Below are 24183 nucleotides of genomic sequence, written 5' to 3' on the forward strand. Positions count from 1 at the left end.
ACATTTCCTCTTCTGGGAATTTCCTCTTTATGTCCTTTATTTTTTTCCCCTTGTGAGCTGTTAGTCTTTTTCTTATCATTTTGTAAGAGTTTGTTTATTAAAGATATTACCATTTGTCTATCACATAAGTTTTAGGTATTTTCTCTCAGGCCTGCACTGGTCATCATGGCAGTCACCAACTGCCTGTGGCTATATAGATTTAAACTAATTTAAGTTTAGAATTTAAAATTTATTTCCTCAGTCACACCAGCTTCATTTCAAGGGCCCAATCACCACATGTTGCTAATGGCTACCATACTGGACAGCTCAGGATGAACATCTCCACCACCACAGAAAGTTCTCTCAGCACTGACTCCAACCACCATTTGTCTTTCATCTTTGTTTATGTTCCCTTTGGCCATACCTAATTTGAAATTTTTATATAGTTAATTCTGACCATCTTTTCACTTCTAATAGTTTTATCCTTTTTTTCAACCCATGAAGAATTTACTTTTGCATATGGTGAGGTTGTACATCTAGTTTTATTTTCCTCCAGACGAGTAGCAATACAATTTGCTAAATAACCCATTCTCTTAAGTATACAAGAGTTTGTTTGTAAATGTTAAGTTGTACAATGTCTGTGTAATCAAACTGTGGTCTTTGTTCTCCTTCATGACTTGTGCTTTGCCCTTATCCTTACACCATTCTACCCCACATTTTGACAGGCAAACACTCAACTGCATTTTCATCTAGGTCTCTACTGCCAATGCTCCCTCCCCATTAAAGATGGGGAAACTGAGTCCTTGGAATGGTAAGTAAGCAGCTATGGAATGGTAGGTGAGGTGACAAGAGCAAAGATAAAGGGACAAGACTGTGGTGGTGAGATGCATTTTGAGTGCAGCCAACTTGCAGCTGGAGGATGTCACAGAGTCCACGGTCCCCTGGCCATTTCCTGCATGTCTGCTGCATGGTGCTTCCCCCACAGCTTCCTGGGTTCAGCTACAAGGACACAAAGATGACTTAGACCTGAAGACCAGTTCCCTCACCACCTTCTGTTCTCACAGGCTCCAAAACCTCCTCCCTAGCTGATGTCCAGGCATTCTCAGTGACCCCCTCTGGGCTTAGTCTCTGCCAAATGCAGCCAACCTGGGTGCAAAAAGTGTGATTGGCCCCAGGAAATGGCACATGTGATTCAGATGAAAGATCCAGTGAAGAGGCCTCCCTCAGAGGGATGACTGACTAAATAATTTGTGGGGCCCAGTGAAAAATGAAAATGTGGGGTCCCTTGTCAAAAATTAATGATTTCAATAGGTGACAGCAGAGAGTTTAACCAAGCATGGGGCTCTTTGAAGCATGGGGCTTTAGGGGAGGAAGAAATTCTCCTCTACTCTTGTAGGTTCTTCTGGCTGGTCTGAGAATTAAACTGACATGAGACAGAATAGCAGGAGAAAATCAAGCAAGGTTTAATAACAAGTATACATGGGAGAAACCCTGGAAAACAGAGTAACTTGACAAAATGGCTGGACCCACCACCTTAAATAACATCTTCAGCTAAAGACAGAAGAGGATGTTGGTGGGATTAGTTTGGGACTTCACAGGGGAGGAAGGCAATTCACATGGACATGGAAAAGCAAATGTTTGGTAAACAAATGTCTGCCATGCCTTGCATAGCAATGAGACATGGAGAGGACTTTGATCAAATGGGCCTTGCTAAGTTCCTCCCTGTCTACCACACCTAGTTCATATTATACTATTGTGGGCTGATGCCATGGCCTAGGGGTTAAGTTTGGTGTGCTCCCCGCCTGCCACCCAGGTTCAGGTCTTGGGTGCAGACCTACACAATTCATTGGCAGCCATGCTGTGGCTGCAACCAACATACAAAATAGAGGAAGACTGGCACAGATATTAGCCCAGGGCGAATCTTCCTCAGCAAAAAAAAAAGAAAAAATCACCAACATATTATACTATTGTAGGGGAGTAGAATTTACCACCTCAAGATGTGTCTCTTTGGCATGAGGATTATTTTGGGCTGGCTATTTTTTCAAAAACTGCAGACATGGGAGAAGCTCTGAAAACCAAGCAGAAGTTACCCTTTGTAAGAGACATTTAGGTTTGTAAGGGAAATCTCCATTTGTAAAGGTGTCTCCCACTCTATTATCTCTAGAAACTCTTTTATCAATGTGGAAGGCAAGGACTTAAATCTGCACAATAACTTTACTCTTGTTTACTGTGCTCTTTCTAGTAATCTCCCATAACTGACTTCCCCTATCCCCAACATCCTCCTTTGTCTTTAGCTGAAGATGGTATTTAAGGTGGCAACCTCAGCCATTCTGGCGAGTTACTCAGCTTTCCTGGGTTTCTCCCATGTATACATGTTATAAAGCTTTGTTTGACTTTCTCCTGTTATTCTGTCTCATGTCAGTTTAATTCTTGGACCAGCCAGAAGGACCTAGAGGGTGGGGGAATTATCTTCCTCCCCTACACTATAGTTATCTATATATCTAGCTTCTTCCTGGAACAGACCTTCTATCTTAAATTTTTTTAGGCAGCTAGGGGAAACATCAAAATTTCTTCCTGAGTCTTTTGTTCTTAAAAATAATCTAGTCAAAGAGGCACATTTTGGGGTAGCAAATTCTGCTCCCCTACAGGGCCATCAAGCCATCCCTGCTCCTAGGGGTCACAGGCCCGGGGAACTGGGCTGTGCTAACGCCAAGCTCCCTCCTCATTCAAATTGAGGTGCTGTCCTCTTCATGGCATCAGAGCCTGGAGCCCTGACTGCAGGATTTGGTGGTGCCCCATCCTCCCACTGCTCCCAAAGCCCTAGACAGTGCCCCAAAATTAGGGGCTCAGGTTTAATTCTCCTAACTTAGAAAATCCAGCTCCACAGAGACCCCAGCTCCCAACCTCATCTTCACCCCAGCACATCTGAATCACAGCTAAGGGTGTGGCCTGTGGTTGTGAACTCACCTCTTAGCCCACTGCAAAACAAGCAAGAAGCCAGTACAGGGCCACAGGAAGGACAGATCCCATGTTCTGGAATCAGATAGACCTGGGTTCAAATTCAGCTCCACCACTCACCATCTACATCACTCTGAGTCTCAGTAAGGGATGCTACAATCTGCTTCCGGAGCTGCCATGAGGATTAAATGAAGTAAGAACTAGTGCCTGGCACATAACAAGAGATATATGAGTATTCATTTATTGATTAGAATAAAATTAAGAATGTTATATAAGCATGTAGAATTTGGAATTGGAAGAGTTGGGTTGGAGGTTTTGCTCCATCTTTTTCACCAAAGAGCCTTGAGAAGTCCTGTGGTTTATTTCAGCTTCAGTCTCCTGGGCCACTTCATGGAAATAATGGTCAGGGCCTTCGGGTCTTTGTAAGAATCAAACGTGCCTCTGGTGCCAAAGCACCGATAAGCAAGAAGCAAATGTTGGCTGTTGCCATTGTCATTATTTTTCTGGTCATCAGAGTCCCTGGCCTTCTGGGGCAGTTGAAATGATACTGGCTCAACACAAGGTTGACATAAGGGAAGCCATATTGTAGAAAAGAAACCATATTGTAACTTTGAATGACCTCTGATTAACTAACCCAGCTAGATACGCACCCTCCAGGAGATATGCATGCTCTGCAGATTTTGTGGCCCCTCCCAGCTGCTACAAACTGATAACTTTGTTCTTTTGAGTTTCTTAGGAATGTGATGACACCTGGACAGAAGAGTCTATGCTGATAGCCACCATCAATGACAACTGAAAGATCAGGGTATAGGGCATTGCTTCGGTCTCTGATACATAGCCAGGAAAACAAGATTATCAGGGACTAAGACCAGATGTCTGCCCGCCCCCTGCTCCCAGAGACCAGCCCCCTATATAACTGGCCTGTCGTCCCTGTTCTGTAAGACAAGGACAAGACAAGGACAAGGACATTTAGACATTAGTGAGCCATCTTCCCCCTTGCTAGCAAGCTGTAATAAATCCCTTTCTCACCTACCACCTTGCCTCTTGACTATTGGCACGTCTTGTAAGCAGGCAGATGACCCCCACCTTGGGTGTAACAGAAATAGCACAGGATCCATTCAGTGACATTAACTGTCAATCTACTCGGTGGCCAGCATTGTACTAAAAGCTCAGTGTATGGAGGTAGGTTGGAGCCCCTGCCCTCCAGAAGCTCACTTTCTCCTGTTTGTGAGACAAATAAACACCTGACTTATACTGGAGAGAAGTGAGAGTAGCAGCAGATGTAGCGCACAGTCCGGAGGTGGGCATGGTCACCAGGGGCAGGGAAGGCCTCCTAGCCTGGGCATATCAACTAGAGGCCTGGCTGTAGCTCTCACCAACTGTGTGATCTGGGCCAGGGACAGAGACCTCTGTGAGCTTTCGTTTCCTCATCTGTAAAGTGGTTAAAGATCGAATAAAGCAAACTATGTGCAAGCAGTCTGTGAATGGTAAAGTAACAGATGTTGCTTCCTACTACATTCTCATGAATATCAATGATTATGCAAATTAGATGGGCTCCTTCACTCAAATTCAGATCAAGGAAGTTCACCTAGAGGTTGCCTGGGGTGAGGGATGGGAAGAAGCAGGGGCCTCAGATCTGAGCTGTTTAGATCTCCATCCAGGATGGAGGGAATTTCCTGAAGGTGGCTTTGCTGTCCCCGGTTCCTTTTATGAAACACTGGATTCTTCCTGCATCCATAAAGATGAAGACATTCTTTTGCAGGGATTTAATTTTGGGGCTGCATGCCTGGCCCCTGAGAAAGCCCAGGCTTCCTCCTCCTTTTGAATCTAACCCAGGCAGCTTTGTGTGCTCTAGATAAACCTGCATTCCCCTTAATGCTCCTGGAATTGCTTACTCACACCGAAATCCGCTGCCTCAGGGGTTTCCAGCCAGAAGTAAGCCTTCTTTTCATGGGCAATCAGGCAGTAGCCCAGAGCAGAAAGGGGAAGTGGGGGCCCTGCATGCCCCACTGGGTCACTGTAGACAGTGGATCATAGAGGCGTCCCCTCTCCCTGACCCCAGGCAATGAACCCTGGGGGGGAGGGGGACCCAGGCCTGGGGAGGTGTGCAGTGACAGAAAGGGCATCTACATTTCCACTATGAAATGAGGAAACTGAGGCTGGGCGCAGCACTGGATCTGCTTGTGTCAATACGTTGGTTTAACCCAGATCTGAATCACCACCCGGAGCCCTCACTAGCTTATGGCTGAAGTCACCTTTGATGCTTGCCAGGATATATGTTTTGTGCTGTCACTGATTGAGAGTCTGGATGTAGAAGGTGAATGGGACATATTCACAAAAGGACCTCTGCTCCTCTGCTTGCTGAGGTAATTCTCAAGCTTCAATCTCTAAAGGCTGCATTTGGTCCAGGGTGGGGCTGTATGTGTTGTTACTGTGTCTGTGCATGTCAGGTCTGTGGGGGCTTTTATTCAGCAAACATTTATTGTGAACCCATGTGCCAGGTATCATGCCAGGTGCATGGGATTCAGGGGTGAATAGAGTTGACGGAAACCACGATGCCCTGCCGATCCCTGCAGCGAGAGTGGTAGAAGGAGCATAGGCTGTGGATCTGGAAAAGGTTGACTTGGTCCCAACTCTTCCACTTACCAGCCATGTGTCCTCAGGCAGGTAGCCTGTTCTAGATTGCGGTGTCCTCATCGGCAAACTTTGTGTGACTCTAAAACCTGCCTCTCAGACCTGTTTGTGGGGGATCAACTGATGTTTTGTAGGTGAAAAGGTCCATCCCCTTTCTGGGCCTGTCACTGCATCTGTAAATTGAGGTCCGACTCTGCCATATTCCTGAGGTCCACTCTGGGTAGTACAGTGCAGTGGTTAGGCATATTGCCTTCAGGACCTGACAGTCTTGGGTTCAGATTCTGATTTTGCCACCTACTATGTGACCTGGGGCATGTTACTTAACCTCTTTGGACCCCAGGATTCCCAACCATAAACCGGAGATGATAATAGTGCTACTCAGCTCAGACTGTGAGTGTGGTAATTAAATGATGTCCTTCAAAAGTAAATTGAAAATTAAAATTTTGAAGTAAAGGACTTTGCACAGAGATGTTCTCAGTAGGCCTTAAATAAATGCGAGCTATACTTTTCATTATTCTTATATTAATAATATATAATAAAATAATCCAAAGGATAATACAAAATATTTTTCTATCTTTCCACATATGTGTCTTTGGACCAGTCCCCAAAAAAAACAAAACTGGAAACACACTCATGTTGCACAAAGACAGAGTTATCAGGAACCTGGAAAACAAAACAAAACCTTTGGAGGATCATCTGCAAAGATATATGCTCTGATGCTCTGTTTTGTTGTCGTTCCAAGCCCAACAGTGTCTCACCCAGTGACCACCAGGTACTTTCAGCGTCATGTGTCACATGGGAGAATGGGGAACAATCAGCCCCATTTTTACATGGCCCCATCACTGTCCCACCAGCCCCTAACTGGCCTTTTCCTGGCCGAAGGAGGAGGCTGGGTCTCGGCTGTGACTCTCCGCTCCTCCCAGCAGCCTCTTCCTGTCCACCCCGTGGCACTCCTAAGCCACTCACCACAGTATTGCACTCGGAGCAGAGACTGCCATGTGTTGAGTTGCCTTCTGTAACTGCAACTTGGTGAAGATGCGAGGGTCCTCAACCTCCAGAGCAGAAAGGGCTCTGAGGGAACACTGACTCACTCATTACCCCCAGGTTCCAGTTTACTTAAAAGGAAACTGAGACATAAAAACATTAAAGACTTATGTAGGGTCATAACAGGAGTTGAGGATGCAGCCAGGACTGGAATCTGGGCTCTTGGACTCCCAGATATGTCAGCTGGCATTACAGCTATGCATTGGGGTTACCTGGGCATAGCCACAATGCCACACCTGGACCAATTAAACCAGAGTCTCTGGCGGTGGGACCCAGGCATCAATATCCAGTAGCCAAGGCTATACACTACTGCGTTAGAGCGCAGAGACCCCCTCTGTGGGCACGAATGGCCTTGGTTCACATTCTTTTTGCACTGTTCCCAGCCTAACTCATGCCCAAGCCATATGCTGGAGATTCCAATGTAATTGGCTACACATCAGGATTATTCAAAACTCCCATATGATTCCAACCTGCAGCTAAGGTTGAGAGCCACTGTTTTAACGTAACTTCTTAAATTTAACTTTAAAACTCTATTTACTCTTTAAGGAAAATCATGATACTCAATTGGATAAAAAAAATAGTACCTGTTCAGTTGGGATGCAATGTATTGTGAATAATCTGTATTCACATCCTAGAAACAGAAGCATTTGCAGTTATGGCAATATTAATCTGTGGTTTTGTCTTTACACGTCGGTGTAATTAGACTTACTTCTATGTCACTCGATTACTGCCATTTGCCAATTCAACAGAAATTTATTGAGTTTACTTTAGTATAAGCAATGTGAGTTTAAAGGATCATTCTGAATCAACAGCATAATAAATAACTGTCTTTAATATAACAGAAAAAATATAAGTTTAGTTAGTACCATGAAATGTTCTGTCTTAATATATAATCCCTAAAAATGGAGTTTAATGGGTATCTGTCATTTGCTGAGGAAAATGTCTGGGATGGGACTTTCACTCGAACCAAGTGAAAATCCTGGCTCTCACTTTTTTTTAAAGTAAACTGCCTAAAATTCCAAAGCCCTTTAGCCTCTTTATTTACCTCCCAACTATAATGAGGAAACCTCAGGAATAGGCCCCCCAACCACCCAACCACTGTTCCCATGGGAGAGACCCTAAGCCCAGTCACAGAGAGCATATTTTGAACGAGCAAAGTGAAAACCTCACTAAGCACAAAACCAAAAGCTGCCCCAGCGTACTCTGGCGGGAAACACAGACCAGGGCCCCGATACCCGCGGGGTCCTCCTGTTCGCATCCCCTGCTGTCCTGAGGCATCAGAGCCAGAGAATCAGGTTTCCCCAAGGCACAGGTGACCCTCGGGGTTTCCGGAGGCTGTGAGTGTCAATCACCTACCCTTATCAGTTCTCCGTCCAACACTTAGAGTCACAAAGCTGGCTGGAAAAGTGATAAGGAGATGTGACTGGCTGGCGAAGAAGTTTAGATGAAGCTTTGCAGGGCAAGATGAAAACTGACATTTGATTTCCCGGCCGCAACGTCCACTTGACCTTCTCTGCAACTCATCCCCCCGCCCCCAGAGCCTCTCTGTGCCCTTCTTCTTTGCCCTAGCCTCTCCCTGAGTCTCTCCTTTTGACATTGGGTGACACATTTGTTTCTGCACACAGAAATTGGGACATGCAGCCCTGGATAACTATGGAAAGTAGTGGATTCTTTGCATTTTCTAAAAAATCAATTAAAAATGTAAATTAATTTAAATTTTAAAATTAATAAATAAACCAAAGTTAGCAAAGTCTTTACCCAGCAGCTCCTGCAGGTCTGAGGCAGGGGGCCCAGCATGTTCTGCTCCTCCCGGCTCTGCTTCTAAGCCCACACCCACATGCCATTCATAAAGTCCCTACTTTGAGTCTCCTCCTCCAGCCAGGATTGGTCCTCCAGAGGTGCTGGCTCCAGGCCAGGCCCCATCAGCTGCAAATCTGCTAGAGCTGGATGAGTCGGCTGCACTGTGTGGCCTTGATGGGATTAGGCCGGGCGGAGTTTGAGTCTAACTGGTAAGTGAGTTCTCATGCATACGAGCTCACCGCCCAGTTATGTCAGATTCTTCCCTCTTGACTCTTGACCTTCCACACTGATCCGTGTAGAGTCTTTGGAAACCAAAACTACCGACATGGCTTCAGTTGTGGAGACCTTAACCTGGCTGTCTAGATCAGGATGAAACCAAAGAATAATCATCCAGAGTTTAGGAATGGATCTCTATACACTACTGTGTTGTATGAAGAACATCAACTTTGGATTCCACCTGCCTGCCATCCACTTTCTGGTTGTGTGACCTTGAGCAAATTACTGAATCTCTCTGGGCCTTAGTACCTGATCTATAAAACAGAGATAGTACCACCTCCCCTGTGAGAATTTTTGTATGTTTCTTTGTGGGGGACATTAGCCCTGAGCTAAGATCTGCTGCCAATACTCCTCTTTTTCCTTTTTCTTTTTCCTTTTTTTTTTTTTTTTTGCTGAGGAAGACTGGCCCTGAGCTAACATCCATGCCCATCTTCCTCTACTTTATATGTGGGACGCCTGCCACAGCATGGCTTGACAAGCAGTGCAAAGGTCAGCAAAGGTCAGCACCCGGGATGGAACCAGCAAACCGTTGACCACTGAAGCAGAATGTGTAAACTTAACTGTTGCACCACTGGGCTGGCCCCTGCTGTGAGAATTAACTGAGAAAAGGGATGGAAAGTGCTTCTGCTTATATCTAAGTCCAAATCCCACATAAGCTACTTCCTGGTTACGAAGGCTTCAGCAGGTCTCTTAAACTCTCTAAATCTTAGATTCTTCTGAAAAATGGGGATTATAATAGCTACCTCAAAAGGTTGTATAAAATCAAATGCATGACCTTTGTAGTTAATTGGACTGGATTTAAATCCTGACTTTGTCATTTACTGGCTTGGTGTAAGTCACTCTGCCGCTCAGAGCCTCACTTTCCATATCTGCAGAATGGCTGTGACAATCCTATCTCACAGGGTTGTGGTAAAGGTTAAGAGAGGTAAGCCAGAAAAAATGTTCAGCACAGAGACTTCAACAGATGTATGGCTGATGTCATTAACAAGATAATACAGGCACAGACAGTGATCTTGACCCAGGAGTTGACCACCAGCTGGCAGCTATTTCAGCTAATGTTCCAAAAGGTGCATTGCTTGGGCCACTTGGATCGTGTCCCAGGGTCAAACCAGTCAAGTCCTATAGATGACCTTCTGCTCCATCTCGATCCCATAGACAAGGCACCAGTTACCCACAGGACTTTGGAAACCAGCTCCTTATTCTGAAGAAGAGATTATACAGCTCCAACCCTCTGACTCTTGAAGGTGAAGTATCAAGGGTCCAGGCTCAGAAAAACAAATGGAATCAAGTACTCTGGCCAATGGAACAATCAAGCCAGTCCCAGGACTTGAGGGGGTGACTGCTGTGATGGTCAAGGAGTCCAGGCATGTGGGAGAAAGGAATACCCTGACTTGAGATGGTCTGAGCTCACTCTAGGGTCCCTAAGGTCAGCCTCCTGGGGAAGCTGGAACTGCACAGGGACAACACACTCGTTCCTATTTGGTCCAATCCTATTTGGTCCACATGGGAAACTGGAGCCCAGGGTGAAATCTGCCAAAATCTCAAGGATGCAGCTCTCTTGTCTTTGACCCTAGATCAGAACATGCTTATGACGTAGATCAGAAAGCGGGTGTTTTCAGAGAAGAGATAGGAGGCCTGAGTGGTGGGAGGAGGAGGAAAGTGGTAACTGACCAACCACCAGACCTGCAGGGCCCAGTCATTCCCTCTCAAGGACCCAAATTGTGACAGAGGAGAAAATGCAACGGTTCGTTTGTTTTTCCATGAAAGCAATTGTCCTATTTCAGGGCTCTTATAATCCTTGTCTTCACAACAGGGCCTCAGTTTCTGTAAACACCAACAGAAGCTTGGAAATTATAAAGGTAGTCTGGAACGTTCAAACCTGGAGAGTGTCTAAAAATACAACTCCTTACTCTCCTCCATGCCTGATCCAAAAGCTAATGCTTTGGCAGGAAAAGAAGTTAAATTTCAAAGATCCCTCTTCTCCCGTCTTGCTTCCCCAGTCCAAATGACGTGCACAGTTGGGTGTTTAAATAAGAGAGATTGCTTAAAAAGTACATTTCTTGTACCCTTTCCATTGAATTCACTTGCACAGGGCTTTTTCACTATAATTCAATTCATCCAAGAGGCATTGACAAGCCAGGGACTGCTCTAGATGGTGCGGATAGAGGGGTAACTTCAGTCTCTGCACCCAAGGAAACGAGAAGCTCATGGCTGATACTAACCCACATTCTGAAAGGGGCCATGCATTCTGCCTTGGGGAGACTGAGAGAAGGTGACATTTGACCTCTGCCTAAGAGCAGAGAAAAGGGAAGGGATTGAAAGGCAGAGGGAACAGCATATGCAAAGGGATGAAAGTGTGAGGCAAGAGCCCCGTTGGGGAACAGCAAACAGCCCAGGGTGAGGTGACGGTGTGAAATAAGGCTGGAGGTATAAGGTCAGGGCCAATCTCAACACCTTGGACATCAGGTTAATTAATTAATTGGGGTCCTATCTGGCAGGCAAGAGGAAGCTCTGGGGTTCTGGTCACATCTGATTCTAGGTACCAAGGAGCAAAAGGCTTAGAAAGAGACCGGCAGCAGAGGAACCAACTGAGCAGCTGCTGCTCAGGGCGGGTGAGAGGTGGTAAGAGTTTGAATTAACACGGTGGCAGTGAGGATGGCGCCCTACTCTTTAATTTAATTTTAAACTTAACACATTCTCTAAATAACTAAATAATGCAAGTAATGATAATTCTATTTGGGGAAAGATCTACAGGCCAGATGCTGGGCTCGGTTCATCTTTGTATATTGTTTCATTTAATCCTCTCAACAACACTGAGCAGTACGTATTTGGGGTGGGCTCACCCTTCCTAGGGGCAGCAGGGTCATGGAGAGCAATCAAGCACACAATGTTGACTCATTAAACTCCAGTCAACAAGCCCCGTCATTCTCCATTCCAAGGTCCCTTCCAGGTAGCATGGCCAACAAGTGGATAAGAGGAGACTATCACATTGCAACCCTTGGTTTATTGACACTGGTCACAGCTGTGCCAGGCATGCACCGTGCCCAGGACACCCACGGGCTGAAAACTCCGTACAGCCCTTTGATTTCGCACCACACACTGCTCCACCCCAGCCAAGGCTTACTTCATTGGCACCTGGGTTTTGTTATTAAAATGTCATCAACATGAAGAGGGGGCCACCTACTCAGGAAATCTGGAGGGGCTGCCCACACAATTTCATCATAGCTGGAACTTCTGCCCCACGTGCCCAATCACAGCCTGTCCCCTTGGTTCACTCACTCCGTGGCCCCGGAATTAAAACGCTCTCCAGCCTCCATCTCTTCCTTTTGTTGTGTCTTCATGGCTTTTTATTGAAACGTGTGCTAAAACCACTAATTTACATATCATTGAAGCTCTTAATATATATCCTCTAAAATATACTTTCATGTATTTGACTTGAGTTTTCCCACTGCCAATACAGTAAACTTTCTTAGGGACCAATTCTACTCAAAGTATCATCATCCTCTTTTTGTAGGATAGAAAAACAGATTCAGAGAGTTTAAGCAACTTGTCCAATGCTTCACAGCTCGTAGGAATTGAATCCCAGATAGTTCTGTCTCCATCTGATTTCTCCCACATCACCTTCCCTTTCTAAGTGCAAAGAAAAGTGAGTGGGCATAACCTTCAACACCACTCACGAAGATTCCACGTCATGCATGCCTTTTGAAACAATTTACTATTCATTAGCCCAGACACCAAAGGACGGTCATGGTCAAGGAGGCAGGCTTGAAGGTGAAACAAAATAATTGCTGAGATGTGGAACCACGCCCTGCCCATCTTTCAGGGGCACCCTGTCCAAACAGTTCTCCTGAAGATCCCACCCTGTGCTTTCTGTAACTCCTTTGGCCTTGATTGACTCTCGTGGGTTACGAAATCTCCACCCTTCCAGCTCTCCGGCCGGGCGGTCTGTCACATTAGTTTTGCATCTCACATAATCCTTTCCTGCCGACTGACTGGTTCTGCCACAGCCTGTCTGCCCACCCATTAGTAAGTTCCTTATGGGCAGTGCTGATAGCGACCCTCAACCAGCCAGTCCTGTTCCCCCAAAGCTGGCACAGATGTACCTGCCCCATGGTTGGGGGATAAAACAGGCTGTGGAAGGGACTGAATCAGGACAGGCAGAGGGAAGGAAGATGATCGAGTGCCAAAACCTTTAGAGCACGCTGCCCTGCCCAGCTGTGTTCAGGGGCTATGACCTCTGTCTCCTCCCGGGTCTCCATCCGGCTGGGCTCACTTCGCCCAGTTTAATGAGCTCAGGAATGTGCTCAGTTGAGACACCCAGTGTTTGCTCTGGCCTGTTTGAGCAGAAATGTGCCCCAGGCTCTGCTCGTCTGCTTGCAGGACTGCTCAGTTCAGTCCTCAGAGAACATCAGTGGTAACAGGCAAGCCACACCCGGAACGGAGGTCAGCACCTGCATTTAATATATTATGAAGAATAATAAATATCTACCAGGCATGGCTGCAGAGAGGCTGCAGACCCTGGACTGGAAGCCAGGGAAGGCACTTTCCTTTGAAGTCAGCCTGCCTTAGAGCTGGAGGCAGCTTGTCAAGAACCAGCTACTTTTCTCTGAATACTTCTTGGCTCTGAGGGCCTTGGCCAGCATCTGCCTCCCTCCAAAGCCCACAAGCCAGTCTGATCGCTTGTCTAGGAAGCACTGTGTGAACATCAGGTGTGTGCTGGGCTCTGAGGTGGGGCCCTGAGACACAGAGTTGAACCAGAGCTCCCAGGCAATGGGGTAAGAGAGCGCACTAAGCAGACTAAATGTGACATGAGAGATAATAGGAGCGCAGAAATGGGGCCAGAAATCCCAACCAAACTTGGGGTCTGGTTATGATCCTAACTCAGGGCTTAAGAATATAAGAAAAGACAAGAAAAATAATGATTGATATTGGAATGGTCCCAGAAAAGCTGGGTTGTAAGCATAAAGTGGAACAAAAACTCCGACGGAGCCAGGGCAGTAAAGTGTGTCCAGGCGGAGGCAAGTGGACGGAGCATTTGAGCTGGATCTCAGAGCATGGGCGGAAGCGAACGGCTGGAGAGGCGGACAGTACAGACTGGGGAGCGTCTTGAAGGCCAAGCAAAGGAAAGCAGCCCCTCAGCTGGGAGCCACGAGGAGCAGCGGTGACACAGCACCCCACACAGCTGTCTGTCTCTTGTTTATCCTCTGGCTCCCCCTCTGGAGCATAAACTCTGGGAGGACAGGAAATTTGCCTGCTTTGTCCATTGTTGCTTCCAAAGTGCCTAGACTGGCAGATAGTTGACTCTCAGTAAATATTTGGTGAGTGAATGAAGAAGCAGGGAAATGATTTCCTGGGGGAGGGACAGTTTAGGAATTTAAGTTTTTGTTAATATTGGTCCTGGTGCCAATATCCTTAAAAAAAATAAACCTCAAAATCAAGTTTCCCATCCTTGCCTTCCATCACATGCTTTCACTTTCCTCACATGACCCAGTCGTCCTGGAGAAACCAGAGTCTGCCCTCTGCCTCTGATAGCCTCCAACCCTGGGGATTTCCATTCTGGGAGCACCCCTTACCGAGCCCACTCTGCAGACCCAGATCACGTGCTTCTTAATGGAAACTGGACAGAACCAGTCCAGAAAGGCAGCCTCTCTGGGGGTTAAAGACCAGGGCTCAAGTCCTGGATCTGTGCCTTGCTCTCCGGGAGAAAGAAAGAAAACCAAAGGTAGAGGCTTTCAGAAACCTCCATGAGCAGAGCCGTCTCACTGCCCACATGCCCAGACAGCCTCACCTAGCTTCCACACACCTGTTTCTGAACTGGGCCTTCTGGGTCCTGAGTAACTCTCAGAGACTTGTTCTAAAAGGACCCCACCCCCATCCTTCCTTACTCTGGAAGCCTCAGTGGTTCCCATAGCCCCCACCACCCACTCCTACCCCCTCCGCCTGACATTCAGGGCTCTGTACACCCTGGCCCCTCCTACCTTTCCCACTATGTGGTCCATGACATTCTTTTTTTTTTTTTTTTTTTTGCTGGGAAAGAGTCACCCTGAGCTAATATCTGTTACCAATCTTCTCTCTCCTTCTTTTTTCCTCCCCAAATCCACAGTACGTTGTTGTATATTCTAGTTGTAAGTCCTTCTAGTTCTTCTATGTAGGACGCCACCACAGCATATCTACTGGCAGATGAGTGGTGTGGTTCTGCACCTGGTAACTGACCCCGGGCCACTGAAGTGGGAGCACGCCTAACTTTAACCACTAGGTCATCAGGGTTGGCTCATGGTCCGTGATATTCTTGCATGAAGCCTACATCTCGGCCACATTAGACCAGCCAATGAAATGCAAACATGCCCTCGATGTTCCTTTTCCATCCTTCATCCCATTGTGGTTCTCTTCATTCAGGTTACCTGTTCTATCCAAATTCAAAGCCCAGCTCAGATGCCTCTGAGATGCCTGCCTGGATTCTGACAGTCAGAGGAAGACCCTCTGCTCTGTTCTGCCCCAGGAGGACATGTGGATCTGTCTCCTGGTCTTTAGTTCCCCACCCACTGTAGCCATTTTTCACTCTACCTTCTCTTGAAGGACAAAGGCTGTCCTACTCTTCTAGTACCCTGAACGCTGAGTGTTCTGTCTGCTGTAATGAGTGCCCACAAATACTTATCAAAGTGGGTGGTATTGGCTCTTCTTCGCTGCGCCTCTAAGATTGCCTTCTCCACAGCAATGATGCAGACAGAATGAGGGAGAAAAGGTGAATTTACGAACTCTTGGCTAATTTGCACTGACTGGAAGCACATCAGTGGGAAAACCATCAGGCAATCCTCATTTACACAATGCTCTTGGGTATCTAAGTTCCACGCATGTCTTTATTTCCATACTTGAACTTCTTCCTCATAAGGTCTCAATCGTTGTTCTCTCCACAAACTCCTCCCACGCTTCATAAGTTCATCCAATGTCGTGTGATTTCAACTTAGACCTGCATATATCATTCCCATGTCTCCAGCATCTTGCCAAAGGAGACATTTCCTTCTACTTTGATACAATCTCTGTCTACCACACAAAAGAAACGTCAAAATACACCAAAACTTGCATAAGTACATGTAGAATCTGTCACACACATATTTCCTATGCACTCTACATTGAACAACCAAGAAAATCAGAAAAAAATGATCCATGCAGCACCAGCAGTGGGACATGTTGCCAATGCCCCGACACATATCCTCTTGGCTCCACCTTTCCTGTACATGCCTGCTGCTGCAAACATCTGCAGTGCTCCACCTGAGGGATTTTTCTCACCTTGGGCAGGGGGCAAGCTGGACACACTCAGGAGTTAACACTTCTGGGAGAAAAACACCAGAGTTATCTCACCCTCTGGCAGACATGTCTGAGCTATGTTCTCCCCGAGGTCACCAGCAGGACTGAGACCAAGTTGCCCACAGTAGTGCCCTGCTCACACACTCTGTGTTGGTCTCTTTCTCCTCCCTGTCTCACTTGCCCACTCAGCCTCCTAAATAAACCACTTGTACTCAAGTCTTTGTCTGAGGATGTGCTTCTGGGAGATCCCAGCCTAAGACAATCTCCCTACCATTTAAACCCCTTTTGCCAAGAATATAGTATCTGCTTCTCCTGCATGCCCAGGCTCTCATTTCTGGATGGAACCAGCAGGAGAAAGATGGAAGGAATTCTAAAACAAAGGGATTTTGGAGTGAGACCATCAGGGACGACTGTCACACATCTTCAAGTTTTAGAGCTGTGATGTCTGTAGGGGTTGGCCAAGTTCAGCTACATACTTCTCAAGTGGGGTGTCTAAAGGCATCAAAGGAGAAGGGATTTGCCCCGTCACCCACTAGATAAATGACAGAGCTGGGACTAAGATTCTAGTTTCTTGACTCTCAAGTACAGGCCTGGATCTTCTGTGCCATATTGCTGTGAAAGGGTTTAACCAAGTGAGAACTCTCTCCTAAGGCCACTGGCTAAGTTCACAGCCAAATGAAAACAAGTTTTACCATCCCAACTCTCTCCCATGAACCTTGCAAAAACTTAAGAGGGAAATACTTAGCCCTTTCAAAATCCATGTGTCAATATGGCAAAGAGAAGTCAATTACAGAAGCAGTTATCTACACAATTTAGGCCCAAAGGAGGTTTGCCCTAATGATAATCATTCAAGCAATAGCCACATCTCCAGACTTCTCCTTGGTCTTGGTCAAGAAGACCAAAGTCTTATTAGCAGAGAGCAGAGAATCTCAACCTCCAGTTGAGCAGTCCAGTCCTTAGAAAGGGAAAGATGTAGCTCGAGAAAATCTTATCCAAATGCCTGTATATTTTCCATAATACACTACACAAAATTGTGTGGCTACTAGGACCTTGAGAAGATCGAATGAAAAAGGCTAGGAAAGGGCGTGGGCTTACGTTTCTAAAAGGCAGAGAAATGCTACCCAGAGCATGGGCTTGTAACTCAGGCAACTCCCTGCATAGCAAGTCCCCTTACGTACTCTCTTCTTTGCCCTGGCCCCAACTGGTGAGGACACATCAGAGTTTCTCAAAAGGATAACTGTCTCCTGCAGAGCACAGGAGCTGTTTTTAGAGCTGTGAACCTGTCTACATTTCAGCAAAAGCATTTTGATTATGCATTGTGAAGGTGAAATGTAAGCAACCAAAGATAATATTCAGTCCAGGCCCCAAAATACCCGCACAGCCCATGTACACACACAACTAAGGTGTGCAGAGGGTGATTCAGCCTGGAAGTCTTCTCAGCATGTCTTCAAATATATTTAAAAACAACATATTTTATTAAAATAATATATTGTTGTTTTTCTAGCTACCTTCTCAGGATGTCTTCAAATATACTAGAGACAATATATTTTAATTTTTTATTATAATATTTCTATAAAAACATATTTTAAAATAAAAACCGAAGAGTGGACTAAAATACCCCGATCCTTTGATCCTGCAGTCTCCGTTCTTGGCATCCCCTCCCAGGGAAGCAGGAGAAAATAGAAAGGGAAGACTATGCACAAAGATGGTCCCTTCAGCAATACTCATAATGGCCACAAAACTGGAATAACTAAAATGGCCACTAGGAAAATTCAGTTAAACTGTGGTGCATCCATTCTATGTGAAGTTGTATTATTAATCCAATTAATTGGATAGCGTCATAGTTTTAAAAGACATCCACAAGACCTTTGACTCTCATCCCATGAAGAGGTGGAGGAGCCCTTGGCCGCCCCCCTTGACCCTAGGTGGGCCTGTGTGGCTGCCTCAGCGAATAAAATGAGGTAGGAGTGATGCTGTGTGATTTCCAAGGCTGGATTAGAAAGGTCCACCCAGCTTCTGCTGGTCTCTCTTGGGACACTCGTTCTATGACCCTTGAGCTGCCAAATAAGGAGTCCAATGCCATGATGCCCCCATGTGAGAGCACAATGCCTGAGGCATCCTGGCTACTCCAGCCCCAGCTGTGTGAGCCTTCCCAGCCCAGACACGTGAGTGAAGAAGAGTTCGAGAGGACCTCAGCCCCAACCACCTGAGAGACCTGAGTGAGAACTGCCTGCCTGAACGAGGTCACTGCCTAACTGAGCAAAATAAATTAGCGTCATTGGTTTAAGACATGGTTTGAGGATGAGTAGTTACACCGTCATGAATAACTGAAACAGAAACAGTGATTCAGAGAGGTTTCAAATCTTATTCATAGCCCCATAGCTACTAAGAAGGGAAGCCTGAGCTGGAATCTGAACTGAGGTCTTCAGTATGGGGACTGGGACAAGAGTATAGTCTATTCTGCTACAACACAAAACAGTTCACACCAATTGGTAGCCAGAAGAAAGATGTCAATCTGTTGCAGAGCTCTCATTGGTTCCTACACAATTTTACCCAGCACATTAATATTTGGGGCCAGCAAGTATGCAAAGCATGCAAATGTGGAGGGACGCTGCAAGCTTCAGGGGAGGCAGAGCCAGGTGTGCTGCCCATGCCGCCTCGCTCTTCCTCTGGGCTCCGTTTGCCCCATGGGCCACTTTGGAAATTCTTTCTGCCCAGGTCGTCCGGTATTTGTGTATTTTGCCCTTGTCTCCTTACCTCAACAGCCTCAACTGCTCCCTATGTTGGGCCAGAGATGCCTGTTCTACAATGAATGACTCCATAGACAGTTTATACTCTCCACTGTCCCACAGTCCCCACTCATCTCCCTTTCCTGCCTGGCCTACACAGACATTTGAGTTTGCAACCCTTGGCTTTAAGATACCAAGAAGTTCTTCAGTATGGAAATGCATCTGTCTCTACTTCACCCAGCATTTCCTTCACTGGTTTACCCGCAGAACTGACTTTTCTCCCAGCCCCGCTCCTACTTAATGCCTACAGTAGGCAGTAGGCATTCTTGTTCCTTGGGAGGCACAATTTAAGAAAAGCTGGACTATGTGACCCCTTCGTGTCTTCTAATTCTACTTATCAACACTGGCTATTAACATTCTGTAGCCTTCCTGGGCTTCCTTTCTCCTAAAGATGCCTCAAGACATTTATAGGACCTCTGGCCTACCTCTGTCGGCTCCAACTCAGCTGCTTTTACAACACAGGGGCTAACGACCTCTGTGGACACCCTGCCTTTCCTCCACGAGCAGTTAGTGCCTCATGCGCTGCAGTGTATGGCATGCACTTTCCTCCTACTAGTCAGAGCACCACCGTCCACTCAATTCATTCAGTAAGTAGCTCCAAGTTGCCCCTTTAAAGGACATATATAACAAGGATGGATATTGGACTAGTGTGTTCCATGTAATTTAATTGTCTGTGGGGATCAAAGAGCAAGACTACACTTGTAGAAGGTATAGAGTTAACGGTCCTTCCTCCCGGAAAGTGCCCATCCTGAAGCAGGAACTAAGAACTCCGGGTTGAATTATGACCTCAAAAAAGGATATGTCCAAGTCCTAACCCTTGGTACCTGTGGATCTGACCTTATTTGGAAATGAAGTCTTTGCAGATGCAATGAAGTCAGGATCTTGAGATGAATCATCTTAGATTTAGAGTAGATTTAGGGTATATCCAATAACTGGTGTCCTTATAGGAGTAAAGAGAGGGAGGTTTGATGTTCACATGGGGAAAGAGAACACAGGGAGAAACGTCACAGGAAGACAGGCAGAGACTAGAGTGATGCATCACAAGCCCACGGAATGCCAAGGATCTCCAGCAGCCACCAGAAGCTAGGAGAGAAGCAAGGAATGGATTCTCCCTCAGAACCTCCAGAAGAAACCAACCCTGCTGACTCTTTGATTTTGAACTTCTGGCCTCTAGAGCTGTGAGAGAAGAACTTGCTGTTTGTTTGTTTGTTTGTTTTTGCTGAGGAAGATTCACCCAGAGCTAACATCCACTGCTAATCTTCCTCTGTTTGTATGTGAGCACTGCTACAGCATGGCCACTGACAGATGAGCGGTTGTAGGTCCTTACCTGGGAACCAAACCCAGGCCGCCAAAGTGGAGCGTGCCGAACTTAACCACTAGGTCACCAGGGCTGGCCCGTAAATTGCTGGGGGTTTTTTTTCGGTTTTTTTTTTTTTTTTTTTTTTTACATTTCAATTTTTTTCTTTAAAAGGAGTGAGTTGTGTACAGGGGGGTTAAATGCTTTATAGACAAGAAAAAAAAAACTGCGCTAGAACCAACTTATTCATCATCATAATCTTCTTCTTCATCTTCCACCTCCTCCTCCTCCTCATCCTCTTCATCTTCCTCGTCTTCCTCCGCTTCCTTCTTTTTCTTGATTTTTTCAGCCTTGACGACTCCCTGTTTCGCTGCATCAGGTTTTCCTTTAGCTCGGTATGCAGCAATATCCTTTTCGTATTTCTCCTTCAGCTTAGCAGCCTTCTTTTCATAAGGCTGCTTGTCATCTGCAGCAGTGTTATTCCACATTTCTCCCAGTTTCTTTGCAACATCACCAATGGATAGGCCAGGATGCTCTCCTTTGATTTTTGGGCGATACTCAGAACAAAACAAGAAAAAGGCCGAAGGAGGCCTCTTAGGTGCATTGGGATCCTTGAACTTCTTTTTTGTTTCCCCTTTAGGAGGGATATACGTTTTCATTTCTCTTTCATAACGGGCCTTGTCCGCCTTTGCCATGTCTTCAAATTTTCCCTTCTCTTTAGCAGACATGGTCTTCCACCTCTCTGAGCACTTCTTAGAAAACTCTGAGAAGTTGACTGAAGCATCTGGGTGCTTCTTCTTGTGCTCCTCCCGGCAAGTTTGCACAAAGAATGCATAGGATGACATTCTGCCTCTCGGCTTCTTAGGCTCTCCTTTGCCCATGTTTAATTATTTTTCCTCAGCAAGGCACAGAGTCTCCCAGTGCCTGTCCGGCTCTCACTTGCCCCGGCGCTGTCTCTATGGAACTCAGTGTATTGCAATGACTGTGAGAGCGGGAGCCAGACGTAGCCTCCCGTAAATTGCTGTTTTAAGTCACCAAGTTTGTAGTCATTTGTTAAAGCAGCCACAGGAGACCAATGTAGATTCCAAAGGCAGGTCTGGGAGGAGGTAAAATTGCCTCATCTCAGGGGCCACATGGCCCTGGAGAATGGGGGAGCGAGGTGGAGGGGCCCGGCAGAGTGCCTGCAGGATGGGGGCCAGGCTGGGAAGTCCCTTGAAAAGGATACCAAAGAGAGACATCTTTGTAAGCCACCACTGGGCTGTGCTGCTCATTTGCTCTCTCTCGACTCTCAACAAAGCTTTATTCAAGATTAGGGCCCAGGGTTTGCTATGCAGGAGAAAATTGAGGGAAGGACCTGAGGAGCAAAAGGGAAACAGAGTCCCTCTCCTCTGAGATCAAGGTGGTAGGAGCAGGGGAATTGCTGGAACGGCTGAGCCCCACTGGATTGGGCCTACCCAAGGGTCTTGGGCATCAGAGGCAGCAAACAGCAAAGGAAAGAGGGGGGTCGTGGTACAAGGCCTTGGTGAACACTGCCCTCGGAACAAACATGAGACTGCACCCTAAAAGCCCTCAGGAGTAGGGCTGCAGGACTCCTTAAGGGGAGCTGTTTCTAACATCAAAGGCAGCGGAGCTTTATGCTATTTTAATTTCAGTAGTCAGGAGGAATATAACCTTATTCTATAATCACAGGCTGGTGAGACCTCAGACATTCCAGACGGGTGAATATGCCCTCAAAGATTCCCCAAATAGCCAAGAAATTAGCACACACCCCCTCCCCCAAAAATAGCTGCGTGAGAGCGATGAGAGGGGCACAGCCGTCACAGCCTTGCCCTGGGGCGGCCTCTGTCTCTTTTTCCTTCTCCTCTATTTCCCCTTCCATCCCTCCCTTTCTCCCCAATCTGCCACCTTCCTCCTCTTCCTCTCCTTCCTCCAGTCTTCTCTTGTCCTTTCTGTTCTCCTCTCCATCCCTTCCTCCTACCTTCCATACCCTCTCCTCTCCTCTCCTCCTTTCTCCTCCTTCAGCAGGCACCAAGCCCAAGGCTTGCATTTCCCAATGGCCCTGAGGCAGCAAGCTTCCTGCAGGACTCCCTTCCAGGGGCCTGTCTCACTTCTCTGAGTGCGTATGGCTACTGGTGTTAGCTGACCAAGCAGCATAGCCAATGCTGCCCATCAGAAAAGCCTCAGAGGGCGTATACTGTGAGGGGGGAGGTACTCTGGAAGGAGAGCTCCTCTTATTAAAAAAAAAAAAAACAAGTGAGGTTCATTCAACCAACAACCTTGCTGCCTTGGCTACTGTATTGAGCACCAATGGATGCCAGCCCAGTGCTGCTGGGGGAGCATAGAGTGCAATAAATGCCACAGTGAAAGTGTGCACAGGAAGGTATGGGAGCACAGAAGAGAGAAATTCAACTCTTTGTGGGACCAGGGCTTGGGAGCAGGGACAACTTATCTAAGGACAGCATGACCACATAATTGATTGTCCAACCCAGGGACACATTTGAGAATGGCGAAATTGCGGGGGTAGCAGGTGCAAACCAGAACTGTTCCAGGAAAACCAGGACATCTGGTCTCCCTGGCTCTGAAGATTGTTTGGGTGAAGGGGAGGGAGTCCCCATTTGGAAGATAAGGGTGCTGCGTTTCAGACAAAGTGAACAGCATGAGGGGTTACAAAAAGCTTTGTGTGTTTGGGGAAAGGCCCATCACCAGGTGTGCTAAAGTGAGTTGGGAGACAAGATGGGACATAAGACTGGAAAAGTCCTTTTGGACTCCGTCTTTAAAGGGTCTCAAATGCAAAGTCAAAGAGTTCTGTTCTTAGTCCTCAGGGATTAAGTGTAGTGAGAGAAAAGAGTACAACTATCACATCGACAGGACAAAAATGGGACATAAAAAACAAAGACCAAAAAAAGCACATAATCATATCACTAGAAGGCAAAAAGGTATTTTATAAAATGCAATATCTAACAACAACAAAATACTCTGTGAACTGAGATTAGAAGAATATTTTCCTTTTTTTTTTCTTGGAGGAAGATTAGCCCTGAGCTAACTACTGCCAATCCTCCTCCTTTTTGCTGAGGAAGGCTGGTCCTGAGCTAACATCGTGCCCATCTTCCTCCACTTTATATGTGGGACGCCTGCCACAGCACAGCGTGCCAAGTGGTGCCATGTCTGCACCCTGGATCCAAACCGGTGAACCCTGGGCCGTGGAGAAGCGGAATGTGCACACTTAACTGCTGCACCACCGGGCTGGGCCCCCTTCTTTTTTATTGTATTGCAGTAACATTGGATTATAACATTATATAGCTTTCAGATGTACATCACAATATATTTCGAATTCTGTGTAGATTACATCATGTTCACCACCCAAAACTAATTATAGTCCATCACCTCGCATGTGAGCCTAATCACCCCTTTTGCCTTCCCCCCTCGCCCCTCACCCTATGGTAACCACCAATCCAATCTCTGTTGCTATGTGTTTGTTTGTCATTGTTTTTATCTTCTGCTTATGAGTGAGATCATACAGTATTTTACTTTCTCCCTTTGATTTATTTCACTTTGCATAATGCCCTCAAGGTCCATCCATGCTGTCACAAATGGCTGGATTTCATCATTTCTTATGGCTGAGTAGTATTCCATCATGTATAAATACCACATCTTCTTTATCCATTCGTCCCTTGATGAGCACCTAGGTTGCTTCCCAATCTTGGCTATGGTGTATGATGCTGCAATGAACATAAGGGTGCATGTGTCTAAATGCATTTGTGTTTTCGAGTTCTTTGGATAAATACCCAGCAGTGGGATAGCTGGATCATATGGTAGATGTATTCTTAATTTTCTGAGGATACTCCATACTGCTTTCCATAGTGGCTGCACCAGTTTGCACTCCCACCAACAGTGTAGGAGGGTTCCCTTCTCTCCACATCCTCTCCAACACTTGTTGTTTCCTGTCTTGTTAATTACAGCCATTCTGACCAGAGTGAGGTGACACCTCATTATAGTTTTGGTTTGCATTTCCCTGATAGCTAATGATGTTGAGCATCTTTTCATATGCCTGTTGGCCATCCATGTATCCTCTTTGGAGAAATCTCTGTTCAGATCTTTTGC

The 24183-nt window shown here is 46.3% G+C and overlaps 1 protein-coding gene and 1 long non-coding RNA gene across 2 annotated transcripts; both read right to left on the minus strand.

The window, feature by feature from the left end:
* Positions 1 to 502: 502 nt before the first annotated feature.
* LOC139083530 (uncharacterized) lies at positions 503 to 8365 on the minus strand. The gene is made up of 2 exons (XR_011540334.1): positions 2947 to 8365; positions 503 to 978 (listed from the first exon to the last, which is right to left on the minus strand). It is a non-coding gene; the product is annotated as an uncharacterized lncRNA (long non-coding RNA).
* An 11869-nt stretch (positions 8366 to 20234) lies between these two features.
* LOC103540301 (high mobility group protein B1-like) lies at positions 20235 to 21067 on the minus strand. The gene has a single exon (XM_070583714.1). It carries the CDS (start codon positions 20961 to 20963, stop codon positions 20325 to 20327), a length of 639 nt encoding a protein of 212 aa, XP_070439815.1. The 5' UTR covers positions 20964 to 21067; the 3' UTR covers positions 20235 to 20324.
* Positions 21068 to 24183: the final 3116 nt, after the last annotated feature.

This window comes from Equus przewalskii, chromosome 1 (assembly GCF_037783145.1).
Source record: "Equus przewalskii isolate Varuska chromosome 1, EquPr2, whole genome shotgun sequence".
Classification (NCBI taxonomy): domain Eukaryota; kingdom Metazoa; phylum Chordata; class Mammalia; order Perissodactyla; family Equidae; genus Equus; species Equus przewalskii.

Excerpts from the sequence above, each read along its gene's own strand:
- LOC103540301 (XM_070583714.1), bottom strand. The coding sequence starts at position 20,963 with ATGGGCAAAGGAGAGCCTAAGAAGCCGAGAGGCAGAATGTCATCCTAT.